The sequence below is a fragment of the Chiloscyllium punctatum genome, chromosome 11, assembly GCF_047496795.1.
Source record: "Chiloscyllium punctatum isolate Juve2018m chromosome 11, sChiPun1.3, whole genome shotgun sequence".
Taxonomy (NCBI): domain Eukaryota; kingdom Metazoa; phylum Chordata; class Chondrichthyes; order Orectolobiformes; family Hemiscylliidae; genus Chiloscyllium; species Chiloscyllium punctatum.
In genome coordinates, this window is record NC_092749.1 from 22079758 (window position 1) to 22102320 (window position 22563).

Sequence of the window (22563 nt, forward strand, 5' to 3'; positions counted from 1 at the left end):
TCTGCATCCCACAGGACTGTTTCAGTCCTGTCCAGCCAGGGCGAGTATCTGCTCCTTGTAGGTGGGTAAAGACTAATATCAGAACCACCTCACCAGTTCATCATCACTGTACTCTGTTGAGGGTGTTCTTTTCCTGTATTGACATTGTTATGAAGATGTGGGTGTACTGTACCTTTAAGAGAGTTAAAAGCTAGCAGAACGACCTAACGGCACCAAGTGTTCTGAATAAGATACAATGTAACATGTGGTTCAGTTACTAGGGTAGCTGGTTGCCTGGAGACAAAAACAGATTTGAATTAGGCAAAATCAGTTTAAATTATACTCCCATGAAATACCAAACTCCAGTCCAGTTTGAATTTAGTATATTGACAGTCTTAAAGACGAATGACACAATCCAGTGCTTTAGGAATATAAGACCGGGGAAAATTGAACAGTTGGGAGGAAAACTGCCACGCCACCAGCATATAGTGACTGCCCAAAAAATAGCTCTCCTAACAGGTACCTTTACTAATGCGTGACCTGTGAAGCATAATCCCTAAGAAGAAGAAAACAGGAAGTTCCACATAGAAGATTTGACAGCTGGCTGGTTTTGAAAGCTTGAATTTTTAGTAAATCTTATTGGGGGCTTTTATCGGACAAGTTGTAAATAGTTGTTAATTATTCTCTATTATGCATTAAGAAATAAAGTTGTTAATTTTTACTTAAAATAGTTCTTGGCCTCTCGAATTTTCACAGATTACGGCATGGGATAAATCTTTTCTGTGTTGCTGGTTTAAATTAAGCAGGAGGGTTTACTCTGTGTCGTAACAACATAATGGTGCAAATGGATTAGATACAAATGAATAGCATGGCTATTAGTGCTGGTGCCTGTGGGCAAGTGATGAAGTGTCCTGAGGGATAAAAGGCAACACAGGGATTAGTGCTGTGGAAAGATTGGTGGGGTGGGGGTGTGGGGGTGCTAAGGGAAATGAGCTCCAGATGATGTTCCACGCAGCAGAGTGGGTGTGTTAGCACAGAAGTCTCCGTGGGAGGTGAATGCAGAGGCAAAGATAGAATGAAGTATGAAGTAGCAGAGTGCAGAATATAACATCACTCTGGCAGTACAGAGAAGTCACTGATCTTCTTTTGGCATTGCTGTCCGGTCCTCTAAACCCCGGACAGGGCACTGACCAGGTAGGCATATGCAGTGATGCGACCTCCTCCCTCTATTCTTTCGAAAGAGGACAGTACTACTTGTGCACTACCCATCAATGGATCGTCCGGGTCCCTCGGTAGCAACTTGCCCTCTTCAGCCAAATCTGTCCAGTTATGAGCAGAGCAGATGCCACTTCCCAATGTTTCCCGAAATGTAATGCAAGTTCTTGACAATGGCATGTGCACAAGGATATTAGTCTTATGATGGATGCCTGGTGATTGAGTAAGTTCTTTCGGGGACGGTGTGTGGTAAGATGGGACAGAAATCCAATGTGATTCTCTCCATTTGGTTGGCAGTGGCAATTTACGTGATGAGTTTAATAAAATATGGTGACAAAACTGCCCGGTCTCATGGCGACTTTCACTCCTCCAAATCTGATGCTACTCCTGCTAAGCCAAAATAATGTAAGATTCAGACCATAGTATTTTAAATTTATTCAGCTGAGATCAAACCTCCGTCACAGATTCTTTTTTCAGTTATAGTATTGTCCTTTTTAAATTGTGAATTGAGATACAGGTTATTCTGCTATAATTCACATTTCATTAACATGTATTCACTGTAAAGCGATTTACAAATTGGGGACACTGTTTCTAAAGTCCGAACTTTTAAAACATGTGTTGACTGTAAGGCGATTACATTGCCAACACTTTAAGCGCTGGTTCTGAAGCACGATTTTTCTAAAATGTGGGGTTGCACAAGAACGCAACCATCACGTTATATAAGAGCTACCCGCATGACTGCTGGTGAGCTTAATGGTTTTGAAAACTAAGTCTAACTAAGAATTATGTACTTTTTAAAAACAAATTTTCTTAAACACCTGAAAATGGCAGTATGGGAGAAAAAAATAGGTTTGTGGCTTTCTGTGATAGCTAAGAAAGAGGAGCTCGTAAAGGCAAGGGAAAACATTGAGGCCAACATATTTACACTAAATAAAGGCAACATTTCACAACTCTTGAGTGTATTTGAATCCTTAATGTGGTTTTTAAGTATTTGTGATTAAAATTCTTAAAGTCTATTGGACTTTCCAAACTAACTTTCACTGTATGAAGGGTTACAGGAGTGCATTTTAAAAAAAGTGTCAAATGCAGCTATGTAAAATAGGAACCATGGTGTTCCTGTTTTGTTTTTCTTAATGGTGCACTGTATTCAAAGATGAGATAACTGGAAATCTAAATATAATTTGAAATGTTTTCTCCAGTCATGTTGCTGCCTTTGAAATTTTGTCATGGTCTAAACCAACTCATTAGGATCAACAGATTGGATTAGGTTGCTTCAGATTAGTCATTGTCACTATTGTAGGCAAACTGTGTTTCTGTCAGGGCTGATTAAGGTACATTAGGGGAATAAAACAGTTTATCAGACCTGAATTTTTTTGTGATCTAATTATGCATTCACTTACTGACGATCAGATCTTTCTAGATTCAAAGTACAGATACATAATCCTGTATCCGAAATTCCGAAATACAAGGATCTCCGAAATCCGAATTTGTTTTCATGGAGTGTGGAGCATCATTTTGGCGCGCGAACAAGTGACCCAACTCCACAGCCATTCGAACCACGTCACTCAGCAGACATCAGTTGTGTCTCAGCGCTCGTACTATTCACACGTGTCTGCTGTTGGGTGATTTTTTTAAATTTCACTGTGAAAATGTCATTTATTCCGAAATCCCAAAAATTCCAAAAAACAACTGGCCTCAAGGATTTCAGATAAAGGATTGTGTACCTGCAATATTTTCTCTTTTTTCTTAAATGATTTGAATATCTACCCTTCAATAATTATTTGCACTAATATATTTAGTACAAGGTTTTTCGATTCTCCCAGTCTGTTATCAGTAATATTCATTTTGTGAACTTTTCAACTAAATCTGTATTCTTATTGTCAAGGTGTATTACTTTACATAAATTTAATTTGAATAGCCATTGCTACATACACTGTTTCAACCTGTATGTGTCCTCGAACTGGTTACAAAAATTGTATATTTCCCATGGTTCTCATTTCCCATTCTTCTGTAATTGATGCAAATTTATGTGGTATTCAATTATTGATTAACCAATAAAGTTCAATGTCATCATCTTATATTTGTATTCTGTGTTTCTAGGGTATGTAATTCAGAAGTACTTAAAGTTGTATAATACCTTGGTCAGGTTGCTCTTTTAGTATTGTGTGCAGTTCACATCTGCATGCTGTAAAAAGATAAAAGCACTGGAGAAATTGCAGAAAAATTTGTAAGGATGATATCAGATGTGAAAGCTAAAAGCTGTTAGAAAATATTGAGCATATTGAACTTTAAAATTGTGAATGGATTGATTGGGTGGATCTGAAGAAAATAAATACAAAATGTTTATTAATGCATCCAGAAGTACAATGATGGTACATTTCTTTCTTCAGGGTACTTAGCATGTGGAACCCTGTATCACATGAAGTGGTTGAGGAAAATAATTTTACTTTTAATACAAAACTTAATGGCAGTGTGAAAAAAAATACATATACTGAGATGAGATGTGTGGGCAGGAAAGACTTGTGTAAAGTTTCACTGCTGGCAGAATAGTGGACCTAATGGCCTGTAATTATGCTGTATCTTCTAAATGGTCTATGTAAAAATCAGATTTTCACTTGCCCTCTGAGATTTTCCACAGTAGTTTTTAAAATCTTCACTCTGTGTCCTTTCATTCCTCCACACCATTGAGATTTACATTATTTTGAATATATTTCCTATTTCTTTTTCACCTGTTAGCTATGCTAATTCATGTTTAGCTAAATTTGAACTGTGAAGAAAAGGCACAGTGGCTCAGTGATTAACACTGTTGCCTCACAGTGCCAGGGACCCGGGTTCGATTCCAGCCGCGGGCGAGTATCTGTGTGGGGTTTGCACATTCTCTCCGTGTCTGCGTGGGTTTCCTCCGGGTGCTTCGGTTTCCTCCCACAGTCCAAAGATGTGCAGGCTAGGTGAATTGGCCATGCTAAATTGCCCATACTGTTCAGGGATGTGTAGGTTAGGTGCATTAGTCTGGGGTAAATGTAGAGTAGTAGGGAAAGAGTGTGGGTGAATTATTCTTTGGAGGGTCGGTGTGGACTTGTTGGGCTGTAGGGCCTGTTTCCACTCTGTAGGGATTCTATGATCCCATGTTTTGAAAAACTGGAAGAATCGCAGATGCTGAAAATCAGAATCAAAAACAAGAAATGCTGGAAAAACTCAACAGTTCTGGCAGCATTTGTGGAGAGAAATCAGAGTTGATGCTTTAGGTCCAGTGATGCCAGACCTGCTAAGTCATAGTCATTCATCATGGAAATAAACCCTTCTGTCCAAGTTGATCAGACATCCCAATCTGTTCTGGTCCCGTTTTGCCAACATTTGGCCCATAACCCTCTAAATCCTTTCTATTCATATACCCATCCAGATGCCTTTTAAATGTTGTAATTGAACCTGCCTCCACCTGAACCATACTTGCTTTATGTAATGATATGCATTCTGCCCGTTGACTCTGCTCTGCCATTCAATGAGATCGTGGCTGAACTCATAATCCTCAACTCCACTTTCTGTAGTTTTCCATAACCTTTGATTTCTGTAATGACTAAAAATCTGCCTATTTCAATTTTGAATATATTTAATAATCCATCCTTGGTAGGAGTCCGTGGTAAATAATTCATAGATTCAATATCCTCTGAGTGAAGAGTTCCTCCACATCTCTGTCTTCAATGTGTCATCACTTTTTTGACATTATGCCCTCTGGTCCTGGACTGTCCCACAAAGGGAAACAAACTTTGCCTACCCTGTCAAGTCCCATACCAAACTTGTATGTTTCAATATAGTCACCTCTCATTCGTCTAAATTCAACAACTACAGGCCTAATCTGGTCAAACAACAGTCCCTGTGTCAGTCGAGTGAGCCTTCTCAGGACTGCCTCCAAGGCCAGTTCTTCTTTTCTTAGATAATGGGTAGTCTGGCTAGTACCTTGTAACAGTTTTCCCAAAACATCACTACTTTCATACTCCATTCCCTTTGAAATAAAGACCAGCATTCCATTTGCCCATTCAACGTTAATCCGTGATTTTGTGATTTAGAGTTGAGGATTCCCAGATCCCTCTGTACTATAGCTTTCTGCAGTCTTTCTTCATCTAAGTAATATTCAGCTCCTCCTTTTCCTGCCAAAGTACATGACCTGTCATTTTTCTACATTATACTTCATCTGCAAAATCTTTGCCGACTTGCTTAACCTGTCATATTCTTCTGCAGACTCTTTTTGCCATCCTCACTACTTGCTTGCCCATCTATTTTTGTATCATCTGTAAACTTGGCTATAGTATATTCACTTTCTGCATCCACTTCATTAATGTATATTGTAAATTGTGTCTCCAGCACTAATCCCTGTGGCACAATACTGGTTATAGGTTCTCATCCTGAAAATGTCCCCTTATTGCAACTCTCTATCTCCTATTAGTTAGCCAGTCCTCTATCTATACTAATATGCCTACTTCCTACACCATGGGCTTAAGTTGCTTAATGTGTGTGACATTATCAGACAACTTTCAAAATTCCAATTATTTTGCATGCACTGCTCCCCCTTTATCTATCCTGTTTGTTACATTCACAAGGAATTCTCATAAATTTGTCAGGTATAACTTCCCCATCACGAGGTCTGATCGGACTCTGCATGATCATATTATGATTTTTAAAATGTTTTGCTATTGTATTGTTTACAATAGACATTTTCAGTTACAGATGTCACGCTAACTGGCCAATAGTTAGTTTTTTTTTGTCTCCTTTCCTTTTTATATAAAAGTGTTCCATTGGAAAAATGCCAGTTGTCTGGGACTTTTCCAGAATCTAAGGATTCCTGGAAAATTGTTACCAGTCATCCACAATCTGTCTGGCTGCTTCTAATATCCTTGGATTCCATCAGGCCCTGGGTCATTGTGGTCTTTAGCCCCATTAGTTTCATTAGTACTTTTTCTCTAGTATTGGTTATTGTATTTATTTATCTGCTCTCCTCCTTTTGCCCCTTAACTATTTAGTAATTTTGGAATGCTATTAGTGTCTTCTACTGTGAAGACGCTGCAAAGTATGCATTCAACTCTTCTGCCCATTCCTTTAAGTCCCCCCTTATTATTTTCCCCTGCCTCATTTATCAAGGTGCCTATGTTCACTTTGGCTTCTGTTTTCCTTTTTATGTATTTAAAACAGATCTTGCCTCTATCTAAATATTATAGTTACGAGCTGTTGCATTCTCCATGACAGCACTTCTCCAGAAAGAGTCTAATTGAGAACAAAGCAGCAGTCCCTTCTCATACATGTTGTTTCCCCTTGCATAGTATTCTTGCAAACCTTCCAATGAGTGCAAGACAAAAAGCTTCAATAAAATACCTCTTCTTCTGTATTACCTTAAATAATTACCATAACTTGATCATTAGCCAAGTGGCTTTTGGAAATTTTAAGTATTTTATTTGCTGGAATACTGTAGTTATTACTGTAAAAAGAAAGACACATTGTGACCTCCAATATTGATTCTGCACTGAGTAAATTCCTAGCTAGCTTCCTATAATGTAGGACATACTAGAGAGGCAACAAAAGTAGTGATATTATTGTTGGACTGTTAATCCAGAGACCCAGGTAATATTCTGGGGACCCAGGTTCTAATCCCACCATGGCAGATGGTGGAATTTAGGTTAAATCCATTTTGAAATAATATAACTGTGGATCCATTATCAATTGTCGGAAAAGCCCATCCAGATCACAATGTCCTTTTGGGAAGAAACCTGTCATCCTTATCTAGTCTGTCTCTAAACTGCTATCCTGGCAATCAGTAATGAGCAAACAATTCAAGCCTAGCCAGCAATGACCTTGTCCCATGAATGAATTTTTAAAAAATAATTGTTGATAGGTAAATTGGTAATCTTAATAGGATGACTATTGGCTACATCCATTCAGATGGAATTCGGAAGGTCTTGGCCATTTTATGATCCAGTGTGTCATGGACTTCATTCCAGTTAATGCCCAGAGTAAAGCTAATTTCTTTTCCATTTGTGCTTTCTTGAAGAAATTCTAAATATTGCTTTAATTTTACCCTGAGGGTTCAATTTTGTGGACGATATTTATAAGTATGGAATGACAGCTAAAATTACTCTCAATTACTTGTAGTTAGAAATTTGTGTTAATTTGATGTTCTAAACTGTAAATATGAATAATGCCTAGTGCAGAAGGTGTGCTATCCTAATTAACAAAAATCTGAACTTCAGTTGTTTGCAATAGATATATTTTGAAACACCATTCAAATTTAGTATGACATTAAACACTATTTTTGTAGCCTTTGTGTAGATTTCTAACAAATTAAACTGTTAGTGCACAACTTTGAAGTTTTGTTAATTTGGCATTATTTTGAATTCTGTCATCTATACCAGTCACTGTCTTTATTGAATACTGGAGATGAGAAAATATGTGTCACTGATCACTGTTCAGATTTTCTATCATGATAGCAGTGCTGTATAGGGAATAACTGAAGAGCATTATTAACTAATGTGAAGTTGAAGCCGTGGAATTGAAGATAACTTATAAACCGTTTTTTTGCAGAATGCCAGCTAATGAAAACAGAACGACCGAGACCGAACACATTTATAATTAGATGTTTGCAGTGGACCACCGTCATAGAGAGGACGTTCCATGTGGATTCACCTGAAGAAAGGTGTGAGTGATACTTAAAATCTGTTGTAGTTATCTTTAAAATTGTTCAGAAGTGTAATATTTGACAATGATTGTAAAATAAAATTTAATTATAATTACTAGTGTTTATGTTCCAAATACACTTTGCCCAATCAAAGATAAATCTTAATTTGCATGTGAATGCAGTCAGCTGAAATATGGGAATAGGATTAGGAGCAGGCCTTTCAGGCCACTCAGCCTGTCTAGCCCTACTTTACCATTTAGTAAGATCATTGCTGATCTTTTCACTCTACACTCCTGCCAACCTCATTGATGACCTTTCACACTCATGCTCATACAGAATCTATCAGTGTCTGCCTTAAAACTATTCAAAGCCTCTGTTTCAACAGTCTTTTAAAGAAGTGAGCTCCCAATACTCGTGACTGTCTGTAAGAAAATGTTTATCTAATCTCTCTCTGGAATGGGTTACCCTGTATGCTTAACTAGAAAATAAAGGGTTTCAGAACAATGTACGGTTTGAGGCATTTGCAATTACAAATTGAATATTGGTATAGAAACACAAATTAGGAGTAGAAATTATTAATTTGGCCCTTCAAGCCTGCCGTGTCGTTCAAATAATAATCTTTGATCCTGTAGCTCATTTACCATATTCCTGCTTTCACTCCATACCTTGACGTTTTCTCCACTTTTTATCATTTGAGGAGCCTTCATGTTGTGTTTCAACAAATGGAGTGACAAACTCTAAACATGCAAAATGTTTGCCATAATCTCTTCACTATGTAAGATGCAAAGTATTATTTCTCTAAATTGTATTTAGATCACATTTAAAACTACCATATCAGTTGACAAATCCAGCCCCCATTACATTTATTGAGTCTATCCTTGAAGCTTTTATTCATATGTAATACTTGATCTTTTATCTTTTGATTTAAATGCACCATTACCTCTTATTGACCATCACAACTCATTCATTTGCATGAGATATAGAAGGGGGAGTTCTCTAATTCCTAACAGTTCAAGTGATTAAGGGCCTTATTAGGTTACAACTCTCTTCAGGCTTGTCACAAGAGGTTTCAGGTCACTATGCATGTCTTTCTAGATGTACTTTATTGATCCAGGAGGAAGACGAAAATATCTGAATTTGTGATAATGGATAATGTTATGGTCTTGGAAAAGGAGGTATAAAGAATAACTATAGTAACAAAGAAAAAGCCCTGTCTGTGAAAATATTTTCCTCGAATTTACAACATCTACGTTTCTTAAAACAGATGAAATGAAACTAAACATTCCAGCTGATATTAGTCTTGGCACTGGATGCAGCAACAACAACAAGGTCAGGAGAAAGTGTGGACTGCAGATGTTGGAGCTCAGATTCGAGAGTGGGGTAATGGAAAAGCACAGCAGGTCAGGCAGCATACGAGGAGCCTGCTTTTCCAGCATCCTACTCTCAACAACAACCCCAGCCCTATTGCCCTATGGAAGTTTTCCTTACTAACATCTGAAGGTTTGTGCCAAAATTGGGAGAGCTGTCTCATAGACTGGTTGCTATACTCAGAATCATACCTGACACACAATATCCTCGACAACACCATAACTATCCCTGGTATGTCCAGTCTCAGTCTCACTGGCAGGTCACAGCCAGTGGAATTGATGGCACAGTGGTATACATTTGGGAGGGAGTTGCTTTGGGATCCTAAACATTAACTTTGGACTCCATGAAGTCTGATGTGATCAGGCCAAAAATGAGCAAATTGACCTCACGGTTATCACATATTCCCCCCCCCCCCCCCCAATAAGTCAGTACTCCTTTACATTGAATACCACTTGAAGGAAGTGCTGAGAGTGGCAAAGGCACGAGTGTACTTTGGTTGGGTGTCTTTAATGTGCATTACCAAGAGGGCTCATAGTACCATACTGATCAAGCCAGTCAGCTCCTAAAAGACACAGCTGCTTAGTCTGCAGCAGGTGATGAATGAACTAAGGCAAAGCAGCTCACTTGATTAGCACTCCATCCACATTCATTCCTTCCATCACCAATACTTATTAGCAGTACTGTGCATTATCTCAAAGATGTACTGCAGAAATTCAGAGGTTTGTCTGGCTGCACCAGCAAACACAACCAACACAATCTAGGACAACAGCAGAAGACACTTAGAAACACCTGCAAGTTCCCTCAAAGACTCTCACAATCCTGACTTGAAAATATGTGGGAATTTCTTCAGTTTTGATAGGTCAAAATTCTGGAACTCCCTCTGCAAATGATACTGTGACTTTTACTGCACCGAATGGATTTCGGTGGTTCAAGGAAGTAACACTTGACAATTTATTTTCAACCTAGTCATCCCTTCCAGTGCAGTCATCTTTTCTCCCATCCATGTGAAAGACAACCATAGACTTGCATTTGTATAGATCTGTTTCACAACTGTTGAAATACTTGTATTGAAGTGTAAGGAATGCAGCAGTCAAAGTAGGATTACAGAAATTGCAGTATAATAATGAGCAGGTATATGCTTTCTCTTTCAGGATAATGAAATATTATTTCAGAACGTAGGATAGCTTTCCCTCTGATTATTTCTACGGTTTTCCTCAGCTGAGTTTTCCATTTTCCCATGGTTTACGGAGGCTACAACTATATCTCTTGTTACACAAACTCTATACGTCCACCCTTTGCCTTCCCTTCCAGAACCCTGACAGGTTTTCTCTTGTCCCCATCAACCACCTTGGTGCCTTTAAATTCAGTGGTTGATCTTGGCCATTTTTGCAGCCTACACCATGATCCATTCTCCAGCACATCATCTCCTCTTCCCATTACTTCTCCTATGTAAGTACAGGATCTGCAACACTTAGAGTCATAGATTCATAGAGATGTACAGCATGGAAACAGACCCTTCGGTCCAACCCGTCCATGCTGACCAGATATCCCATTTTTTACAAACCCACCGACACCCACAGCTACCTGGATTACACCTCTTCCCGCCCTACCTCCTGCAAAAATGCCATCCCCCCGTATTCCCAATTCCTCCGCCTCCGCCGTATCTGCTCCCAGGAGGACCAGTTCCACCACAGAACACACTAGATGGCCTCCTTCTTTAGAGACCGCAATTTCCCTTCCCACATGGTTAAAGATGCCCTCCAACGCATCTCGTCCACATCTCGGACCTCCGCCCTCAGACCCCACCCCTCCAACCATAACAAGGACAGAACACCCCTGGTGCTCACCTTCCACCCTACCAACCTTCGCATAAACCAAATCATCCGACGACATTTCCACCACTTCCAAACAGACCCCACCACCAGGGATATATTTTCCTCCCGACCCTTTTCCGCCTTCCGCAAAGACCGTTCCCTCCGTGACTACCTGGTCAGGTCCATGCTCCCCAATAACCCACCCTCCTGTCCTGGCACCTTCCCCTGCCACTACAGGAATTGCACTGCGCCCATACCTCCTCCCTCAACTCCATCCAAGGCCCCAAAGGAGCCTTCCACATCCATCAAAGTTTTACCTGCACATCCACCAATATCATTTATTGTATCCGTTGCTCCCGATGTGGTCTCCTCTACATTGGGGAGAATGGACGCCTCCTAACAGAGCACTTTAGGGAACATCTCTGGGACACCCGCATCAATCAACCACACCGCCCTGTGGCCCAACATTTCAACTCCGCCTCCCACTCAGCCGAGGACATGGAGGTCCTGGGCCTCCTTCACCGCCGCTCCCTCACCACCCGACACCTGGAGGAAGAAGGCCTCATCTTCCACCTCGGAACACTTCAACCCCAGGGCATCAATGCGGACTTCACCAGTTTCCTCATTTCCCCTTCCCCCACCTCACCCCAGTTCCAAACTTCCAGCTCAGCATTGTCCCCATGACTTGTCCTAGCTGCCTATCTTCCTTTCCACCTATCCACTCCACCCTCCTCTCTGACCTATCACCTTCATCCCCACCCTCATTCACCCATTATACACTTTGCTACCTTCCCCCACCCTCCTCCCTGACCTATCACCTTCTTCCCCACCCCCACTTACCCGTTGTACTCTATTCTACTTTCTCCCCACCTCTACCCTCCTCTCATTTATCTCTCCACCCTTAAGGTACTCTACCTGTATTCCTGATGAAGGGCTTTTGCCCGAAACATCGATTTTCTTGCTCCTCAGGTGCTGCCTGAACTGCTGTGCTTTTCCAGCACCACTCTAATCCAGAATCTGGTTTCCAGCATCTGCAGTCATTGTTTTTACCAGATATCCCAACCCAATCTAGTCCCACCTGCCAACACCCTGCCCATATGCCTCCAAACCCTTCATATACTCATCCAAATGCCTTTTAAATGTTGCAGTTGTACCAGCCTGCAGCACTTCCTCTTGCAGCTCATTCCATACACGTACTACCCTCTGTATCGATATCTTTCCCCTCTCACCCTAAACCTATGCCCTCTAGTTCTGGACTCCCCCACCCCAGGGAAAAGACTTTGTCGACTTATCCTATCCATGTCTCTCATAATTTTGTAAACCTTCATAAGGTCACCCCTCAGCCTCCGACGCTCCAGGGAAAACAGCCCCAGCCTGTTCAACCTCTCTCTATAGCTCAAATGCTCCAATCCTGGCAACATCCTTGTAAATCTTTTCTAAACCCTTTCAAGTTTCACAACATCTTTCTGATAGGAAGGAGACCAGAATTGCACACGATATTCCAACAGTGGCCCAACCAATGTCCTGTACAGCTGCAACATGACCTCCCAACTCCTGTACTCAGTACTCTGACCAGTAAAGGAAAGCATACCAAATGCTGCCTTCACTATCTTATCTACCTGTGACTCCACTTTCAAGGAGCTATGAACCTGCACTCCAAGGTCTCTTTGTTCAGCAACACCCTCTAGGACCTTACCATTAAGTGTATAAATCCTGTGAAGATTTGCTTTCCCAAAATGCAGCACCTCTTAGTTATCTGAATTAAACTCCATCTGCCACTTCTCAACCCATTAGCCCATCTGATCAAGATCCTGTTGTAATCTGATAACCTTCTTCACTGTCCACTACACCTCCAATTTTGATGTCATCTGCAAACTTACTAACTGTACCTCTTATGCTCGCATCCAAATCATTTATGTAAATGACAAAAAGTAGAGGACCCAGCACCGATCCTTGTGGCACTCCACTGGTCACAGGCCTCCAGTCTGAAAAACAACCCTCCACCACCACCTTCTGTCTTCTATCTTTGAGCCAGTTCTGTATCCAAATGGCTAGTTCTCCCTTGATTCCATGAGATCTAACCTTGCTAACCAATCTCCCATGGGGAATCTTTTCGAACGCCTTACTGAAGTCCATATAGGTCACATCTACTGCTCTGCCCTCATCAATCCTCTTTGTTACTCCTTCAAAAAACTCAATGAAATTTGTGAGACATGATTTCCCACGCACAAAACCATGTTGACTATCCCTAATATGTCCTTGCCTTGCAAGCCAGCCATTTAGCCAATTCAGCTACTTTACCTACTTCCAGACTCAACATTCAGTTGAACAATATCAGGTCATAACCTCAGCTGCGGTATCTGTTGATGCTGGTGCTGTTGTTCTTATTTACAGCTTATCTAGGGCAATCTTTTGATCCCTTTATTTGATCTCCTTTTTGCTGAGTGCTGAGATTTTTTTTGTCACTTAATGTCTCTGCAAATATTCACTTTATTTCTTTACAGTTTTAAGTTAGAGTTGATATAATTGATCAGAAGATTGTATATACTTGTGATACCTTACTAATTTATTTTATTAATTCACGGGTTGTGAGCATCCCTGGCTAGACAAGCATTTATTTCCCATCCCTAATTGCCCAGAGGCAGTTTAGAGTCAGCCATGTTGGTGTGGATTTGGAGTCACATATAATGCACTCCAGGTAAGGATAGCAGAGTAAGGATAGCAAAGGCATTAGTGAACTAGATGTTTTTTTTACAACAATTGATGGTATTTATAGAATAGAATCCCTGCAGTATGGATGCAGGCTATTTGGCCAGCTGAGTCCACACAGACCCTCCAAAGAGAATCCTACCCCAAATCCACCCTACCCTATCCAGGAAAATTACCAGGAAACTGCAGGACCTGGAGGAAATGTATGCAAACATTGGAAGAAAATGCGAACTCCATAAAGACAGTTGCCCTAGGGTGGAATTGAACTCAGATCCCTGTTAGCCACTGTGCCGCCATGGTCATAATTGAATTAGGTTTTTACTTTTTATTGATTTCACATCTCAGCATTTCGAACTCATGTCCCAGAACATTAACCTGAGGTTCTGGATTACTAGTACAGTGATATTATTGTCTTCCTAAATGTGCTGTCTTTATATAAGCCCCAACATTGATATTTTCTCTTCCTCTTTGCTGTTTGTAGAGAATCACTGAAAAGTATTTGATCTTTCTTGACTTTTTTTTAAACAAAAGCTGTCTTTTGTGCATTAAAGATTGTTTTCTTCGCTTGATTTGTGTTGTTGTTTTTTCACATGTATGGAATATCACTGTAGATGTGAAAGCAGTAGAATTAAACGCGCATATTTGTTACAAGCTCTGATAGTGAACACACATTTTCAATTGAGTCCTTTTCCATCTTGTGATAACATGATTTTTTTGCTATATTTAACATACAGTCAATTATCATTCCCATGGAGTTCTTTTCTAAAGTTCTACCTATCTACAGTTAGCTCCAACTGGAAAACCTAACCCTCGAAATATTGCAGCTTTAATCCTAAAAGCAAAGCAAAAATAACATTGATTGGAGGGAAAAAGAAATAATTTGTGAACAATCTGATCTGTAGTTTTTTAAAAAAACTTTGCTATATCCAAGCCAAATAAAGTTTAAGATATTCCCAAGAATTGGCAAGGCTTCAAGACTCTGTCTTCATCTGACAGTTTAACAATTTTATCCTTTCATGTCCAAATGTCATAAAATACACCAGTCTGGCAAGCTTGAATGGCAGTTTTCTAATTGAAGAGTTCATGTTGTTATGATTCCAGCTGATGTTGGTACGAAACAAATCAGATCTGAGTGAAACCTGGTTTGACAGATTGAGTTCAATCTTTGCAGTTGGCTATTGTTATGATTAGTCAGTGAAACACATTCACATGGGGCTGCAAATATTCTTCAACAGAAGAACATAGGTTTGTTACATAAAAAGAAAAAAATGCTGTACACATACTTTTCAAAGGAGAGCTGGATATATATTTGAAAATTACTAATTTAGATGGCTATGGAGATAAGGCTAGTGAATGGGACTAGCTAGGAGCCAGTACAGACACAATGAATTGAATGGCCTCCTGTATTATTAATTTTATGAATCTTTGGTACATAAAAGTTTAGAAAGATCTTAACATAAATGGCAAAATGAAGTTGCAACTTCCTTCCCAACAATATCCATGACAGATACTCAAATCCCAAAGAAATATTACTTTTTAATTTTTTCTGTTAATTTATTGCTTAATTAACTGTGCAGTTTTCCCTCAAAGACTGCTGAGGTAGTTTTATTACTTTTTTTTCCAGTTCTTCTGCTTTAACCTCCCTTTATTTCTAACAACTTAGAACTTTCTATAAAAATTCTAACAGCTTGGAGATTTAATGAACTCAGACTTTCCTGCTATGGTAGCTGTTCTCCTATACTGAAAAACTGAATTCTCCTGCTTTAATAAATGCTAAATTAATGCCCCATGGTCTGTTTCTCTGTGTCATTACCTCGGCAGTACAAACATTCTGTCAGTTAACACCTCATCTATCCTGCTATTCACTTGACTGAATCATATGCTTTCTCGGAAATGGTGTTTAGGTCCCTCTTCCAAATGAGCTTTTGTTACCTTTTGAAAGACTATAATTCTATTTTTTTTAAAAAGTCAAGTTCCAGAAATGATAAAAGTTTATATGTTCATCACATCTTCCGTCAAAGAAAAATGGAAAGGTATCCTTGAAACATTTTCATTTTGTATTAAAATTCCTGTTTATCATTATTTATGTTACATTGTATGTTTAAATATTCATTATAACAGTCAATGATTTTCATAATAGCCATTTACACATGTCCATTTTGATCACAACATTAGATTTGATTCATATTTACTATTGACAAAGCATTCACTATATATATTGTTCTTGCCAGTGACAGTGAAAGATTTCTAAGTTGTGTGGCTGTAACATTAAGCTCAAATGAAACATTGAGATTTTTGAAACTTATATATCTAATGACTGTAAAGAAACTTTTTTGTACAGATTGTACCTCTTAGGTTTTTTTGAGTAATTTCACATTGTTTTACCCCCACATTAATGTCATGTATAGTGAAAAATGATTTTTTTTCTCACCCACTCACACAAATTGGTTCAGGAATCTTTATTTTTATTTTTGATTTAATAAGGTCCAGTGCATCTTGCTTTTAATGGTTTCTCAACGATATATAATAATACTGACAATTTGTCTCTAGCAATGAAATTCTGAACTTTAGCATTTTACCTGTTCTTGTTTTCATTGCTCTGCACTTTTACTGAGGTCTCCCATTGTACCTTCCATCAAGCACGTTATTTTGCTAGTTCCAACCTTTCTCCTTTTTATTTGCTGTTCTTCTGTTTGCTCCCTCAGATTAGTACTTTTTTCATCCTCTGATTTCCTATTCCTTCAATTTCCTTGTGAATTTATATATAGTTGTTTCTTCACATGTAACTGTCTCTGAGTCATTGAAAGTATTGTCCAAAACGGCTTCTTGAAACTTGACAATACTTGACACACATCTAAACAAGACCTGAGCTTTATTGGAATACTATTTTGGAATTCTTAAGTAATCATGATTATGTTCCCAAAATCTTTTTCTAATTTCAGCTATCGAAACCACTATCCGATTGTATTTCTTTTTCTCTTGCAAGTTCTACAAATGTCTAATAAGATTTCTTTCTTGCAATCCTAAATTTTAATTGATGAGCTTCAAGAACAAGCTCATAAACATCAAATATTACTTATCAGCCCAGCTTGTGTTTTCCAAGTGAGGTAAAATGTCTTTCTGCTCTATCCTCTGTAAATTATTAGTTAAATCAAATCCCACTTTGGAATCAGAATCATTCTGTCAGCTACTGCCTCCTCTTTGTCGTGACACTAAACATTTCTTTAGCTATGTCACATAGTCTGATTTCCTTATATCTTTTGTGTTCAAGGTTTCTTAATTCCATTACACTTTCCATTCCGTTTCTCTTCCTCCTCTGTTTCCAATTGAAGCTTTCTTATTTCCAATTCTCTCTTCTTTCTCCTTTCTTTCCTTTTTTTCCCTTTTTCTTCAAATTCAAGTGCTGTCTCTTTCTTTCTATAATTTTCTTTTTATTTCTAGCTGAAATGTAGCTAGTTCTAGTCATGATGTATTAAATTCAGGATTCACTCCTTTTAATTCTTCATATTGAGCAATCACTTTAAGTATCTCATCTAGGCTAATCAAATTATAAATTATATTTTTACAAATGCAAATCTTGATAGTTACTGAAAACATTCATGTGAGGCTATTGTAATATACAATAAATGCTATATACACGGTTCAGAAAGATATTAAAAGCAGAACAACAAAGTTTCAGATATTTCTCAGCAACGTCCATTCCAGATAGTCAGATCCCAGAAAAATATCATTCTTGTCTTAACTCTTTAATTTCTCACTTGACTGACTTTTATTTTTCTCCTTCTGACTGTTGAGACAGTGTTATGACTTTTTCCAGTTATCATTCTCAGACTCCTGGTCTAACATGGCTTAATTTCTGACAATATAAATTTATATAAACTCTAATAGCTTTGAGGCTTTGCAAACTAAAACCCTTCTTCAAGGATGATTGTTTGGCTTAACTGAAAAACTAGGTCCTCCTGCTAGGAGGAACCTTCCCTTCCTAACTGAAGTCAAAAACTGAAATAATGGCTCTCGTCTATTTTCTGTATCTGTCATAAAATCAGCAGTATAAACATTCCATCTGTTAACCTTCATAGGTATTATACTAGGCACTTGCTGAATGGAAGCCATTCTTGGAAATGAATGTATTTAGGTCTCTTTCTGAATTTTAAAAATAAATTACTTTCACAAAACTGACACCAAAATCCATTTGCCTCTATTTCAAACATCCGAATTCTAAAAATGATAGGAATAGTGATAAATGTATATGATACATTATGTGTCACTAATTGAAGATACAGTAATATGAGGTATACACTGGATAAAGGGTCAAATGTGAGGAATCAAAACATCAACTTTAAGCATTATCTGTCAATATAATATTTCACTTAACTTTTTCAAACATGCTGCATTTTGTTCACTTTTTTTGGTGCGTTAATGATTTCATATTGAAGCAACTAGTACCATAGATTATTTGTACATTGTTCCAGATCATTCTTTCAAATCACAGTTAGCTACAGGTTGTTCTGCTTTAACACTCATTTCGTATGTGTGAATTGGCAATTAAGAGATTGACAAGTTAGATACTTTGGAGAATGCAAACTTTCTACTGAATGGGTATCGTGATTTTCTATTAGCGATCCTCTATGGCGGTCATCCATAACGCGATTTTCTATAGCGTGGGATTGCGGAGGAACACAACCAGCGCATTATAGCAGAATGACCTGAATTGAAAAGTTACAGCTGCACATAATACTAGGAACTGGTCTTACCTCTGAGTTGGGAGGCCCAAGTTCAAGTCCCATCTGCTCCAGAGGTGTGTAATAACATCTTTGAACATGTTGAATAGAAAATTTTAAAAATCAGAATAACGAGGTGAGCTCTTGTGGTGGAGTGGTAATGTCCCTATCCCTGAGCTGGGAGGCCCAGGTTCAAGTCCCAGAGGTGTGGAATAGCATTTCTCAACAGGTCAATTAGAAAATACCAATCAGAACAGCTACATAATCAATTGCTGGGATCAACCACAATCTTTACATCATGCAAATCATGAAGTACTGCCTCTCCCATCAGCAGATGCTGCAAGTGTAGTGAATTCTCATGTTTGAATTCTGGTGGTATGCTATCATCACCATATTCTACTTGTGAGATTGCAAATCTTGGCTAATAGCATTTATCCCGAATGTTTTCAAAACCGAGAGATCCACATTTATAATGAGCATCTGAGCCTGTTAACTGCAAGAGGAATGTCATGAACCACTGAAGTATTTAACCAAGAGAACAGCCTATTTAAGTTATTGAAGAAAGTTGGCTGACTGCTGAAGCTGGTCATTGTGTTATATTTAAAACCCATTGTGTTCTCTATGAAATTATGTCCATTTAGGAATCAGCCCATACTTTCTTTCACTGGGTTCCCACATCAATTTTTCAAACAAGCCTATGAATTAGGAGCATGAGAAGGCCATTCAATAAGACTATGGCTGATCTGATTGTAGTCTTAAATCCACAATCCTGCCTACACTTGATAACCTTTTACCCCTTACATATGAATTCACCCAACTTTACCTTAAAAATATTCAAGGACTCTGTATCCTTTTCAACTTGTTCTGAAGACTCATGATCATCTGAGAACAAAGGTTTACTTCATATCTGTGTTAAGTGGGCAACCCTTTAATTTTAAGCGTTGTTCCCTAGTTCTAGATACTTCCATAAATGGAAACAATGTCTTCCCCAGGATTTTTTGTAGAACATCTGGATAACAAAGACACCTATGTTAGACTCCTATTTATTGACTTTAGCTCTGCCTCCAACACCATAATTTCCAGCCAAACTCACAGAGTCATAGAGATGTACAGCATCGAAACAGACTCTTTGGTCCAACCCATCCATGCCAACCAGATATCCCAACCCAATCTAGTCCCACCTGCCATCACGCAGCCCCTATCCCTCCAAACCCTTACTATTCATATACCCATCTAAATGCCTTTTAAATGTTGCAATTGTACCAGCCTTCACCACTTCCTCTGGCAGCTCATTCCATACACTTACTACCCTCTGTATGAAAAAGTTGCCCCTTAGGTCTCTTTTATATTCTTTCCCCTCTCACCCTAAACCTATGCCCTCTAGTTCTGGACTCCCCCACCCCAGGGAATAGAGTTTGTCTATTTATCCTATCCATGCCTCTCATATTTTTGTAAACCTCTAAAAGGTCACCCCTCAGCCTCCGATGCTCCAGGAAAAACAGCCTCAGTGTGTTTAACCTCTCCCTATAGCTCAAATGCTCCAACCCTGGCAACATGCTTGTAAATCTTTCCTGAACCCTTTCAAGTTTCACAGCATCTTTTTCCGATAGGAAGGAGACCAGAATTGTACTCAATATTCCAACAATGTCCTGTACAGCCGCAACATGACCTCCCAACTTCTGTACTCAATACTCTTGACCAATAAAGGAAAGCATACCAAACGCCTTCTTCACTATCTATCTACGACTCCACTTTCATGAAGCTATAAACTTGCACTCCGAGGTCTCTTTGTTCAGCAACACCCTCTAGGACCTTACCCTTAAGTGTATAAATCCTGCTAAGATTTGCTTTCCCAAAATACAGCACCTTGCATTTGTCTGAATTAAACTCCATCTGCCACTTCTCAGCCTATTGGCCCATCTGGTCATGATCCTGTTGTAATCTGAGGTAACCTTCTTCGCTGTCCACTACACCTCCAATTTTGGTGTCATCTGCAAACTTACTAACTACCTCTTATGCTTGCATCCAAATAATTTATGTAAATGACAAAAGTAGAGGACCCAGCACCGATCCTTGTGGCACTCCACTGGTCATAGGCCTCCAGTCTGAAAAACAACCCTGCACCACCACCTTCTGTCTTCTATTTTTGAGCCAGTTCTGTATCCAAATGGCTAGTTCTCCCTGTATTCCGTAAGATCTAACCTTATTGGATTCATCTGATTTCATTTTTTGGAAGTCAATTTTATTTATTTCTCCAGATTTCTGAAGTTTTTTGAGTAAGGCTGTGATTCGGTTCTCTAGTTGTGGGGTCGGGGCTATTGTCACTTGTTGGTAAGTGTTGGTATCTGCAAGTAGTGCGTTCACTTTCTCCATGTAGTCTCTTTGATTTAAAATGACCATAAAGCGTCCTTTGTAGATAGGATAACAATGTTTTTATTTTTTTTAGTCTTGCTAGTGCTTTCCTTTCTTGTGTATTGAGTGTGTTTCCTTCATTTTTCCTGCATAATGTTGGTGCGACTGTCTGTCTGATGGTTTGATGGGTTTCTTCTGTGAGTTGGTTGTCTTTCAATGTTGTTTCTAATGCTGCTAAGAAATCTTTCTTGTCTGCATCCTGGAGGTTGTAATTTAAAAAGACAGATTTTTCAGTGTCTTTTAAGGGACATGCTTCTGTGTTGTCTGTGTTGTTATTTTGCATAAGTCTGTCTAGTTTTTTCTGCATTTCTAGTTTTTTCATTTTCCGTGTTTGTCACTGTCTAATGTCTACGGCTTGTTGTACTGTGTCTGTACATTCGTGGTCTGTTTCAGTAGAGTAAAGATTTTTGGCGTGAAATTTCCTAGTTGTATTTACGGAGTCTGTCGTGGGCATCATTAATAATTTCTCTAAGCATTCTATGGACATTTTGCTCTGCTATTCTTTTGGCTAGTGGGGTGTTATGGGGAGATTTGTATTTAAGACATTTAGATAGTACCTGTTTCCTTAGGCATTTGTGCAGGAAGTACAGCTGTTCACAGGTGGCGCTCTGTTGGATAGCACTGGTTTCCTAATTTCAGGCCAGTTTTAGTGTATTGCGCCCATAGGTGCCGTAGGGCACCAGGAAAACCCCCCTCAGACCCATAGTCTCACTACCTGGAACACCAACTTACAGATTGGCCAAGAAGCTACACCAAAGCTACACTTAGTAGAAGATTCATGCGACCCCATCCACTTCACCTAAGAATTCCTCAAAATCATCCAAGATTGAAGAGGATGAAATAATGGTCTGCTTTGACTTAACAGCCCTGTTTACATCCATCAACATCAACCTGGCCAATGAAGCACTGACTATGCTATTAGATGAACCAAAAACACATACACCAAACACCACTAACTTCATCAGCAAGGACAGTATCGTCAAGCTAGTGCACCTATGCCTTACTTCACCTTCAACAACAAAACCTGCAGACAAACCAATGGAACAGCCATGGGATCTCAGATATCAGGGTTCTTAGCAGAAGCAGTAATACAGAGACTCGAACAAACAGCTCTGCCAACCATCCAACCCAAACTTTGCGTCCACCATGTGGATGACTCCTTTGTCATCACTAAATAAAACAAATTCAAGGAAACCTTCAAGACCATTAATCATACCCTTACTGGCATGAAATTCACTAAAGAGGAGGAAAACAACAACAAACTGCCATTCCTAAATGTCACAGTGGAGAGAACAGCCAACAGGGAACTTCAAACCAGCGTCTACATGAAACAAAACATATGGACCAAATACTGAATTACAGAAACAATCATCTCAACATTCACAAACGAAGCTGCATTGGAATATTATTTCAATGAGCCACCACATACTGCAGCGGAGAGGAACCATGAAGAGCGGGGGACTATCACCTACACAGTGTATTCAAAAAAACCGGGTACCCAATGAACACAGTCCACCAATTTCTCTGCAAAAAAAACCCAAACAAGCAGACAGCCGGAACTCTATCAACAAACACATTGACTTGGATCCCATTTACCATCCCCCGAGAAAAAGAACAGGAAATAATATCACCAACTCAAGGAAACCCAAAAATATAGATAGAAAGTGGGCAATACCACTCGTGA

The 22563-nt window shown here is 39.1% G+C and overlaps 1 protein-coding gene across 6 annotated transcripts in view; it reads left to right on the forward strand.

Moving 5' to 3' along the window:
• LOC140482816 (RAC-gamma serine/threonine-protein kinase) overlaps positions 1-22563 on the forward strand; it is a 457507-nt gene that overhangs the window by 257268 nt on the left and 177676 nt on the right. For all 6 annotated transcript variants that reach the window (XM_072580470.1, XM_072580467.1, XM_072580468.1 and 3 more), the window contains one exon: positions 7762-7873. In XM_072580470.1, the coding sequence (XP_072436571.1) occupies positions 7762-7873 (112 nt within the window). The remainder of the gene's footprint in view (positions 1-7761; positions 7874-22563) is intronic.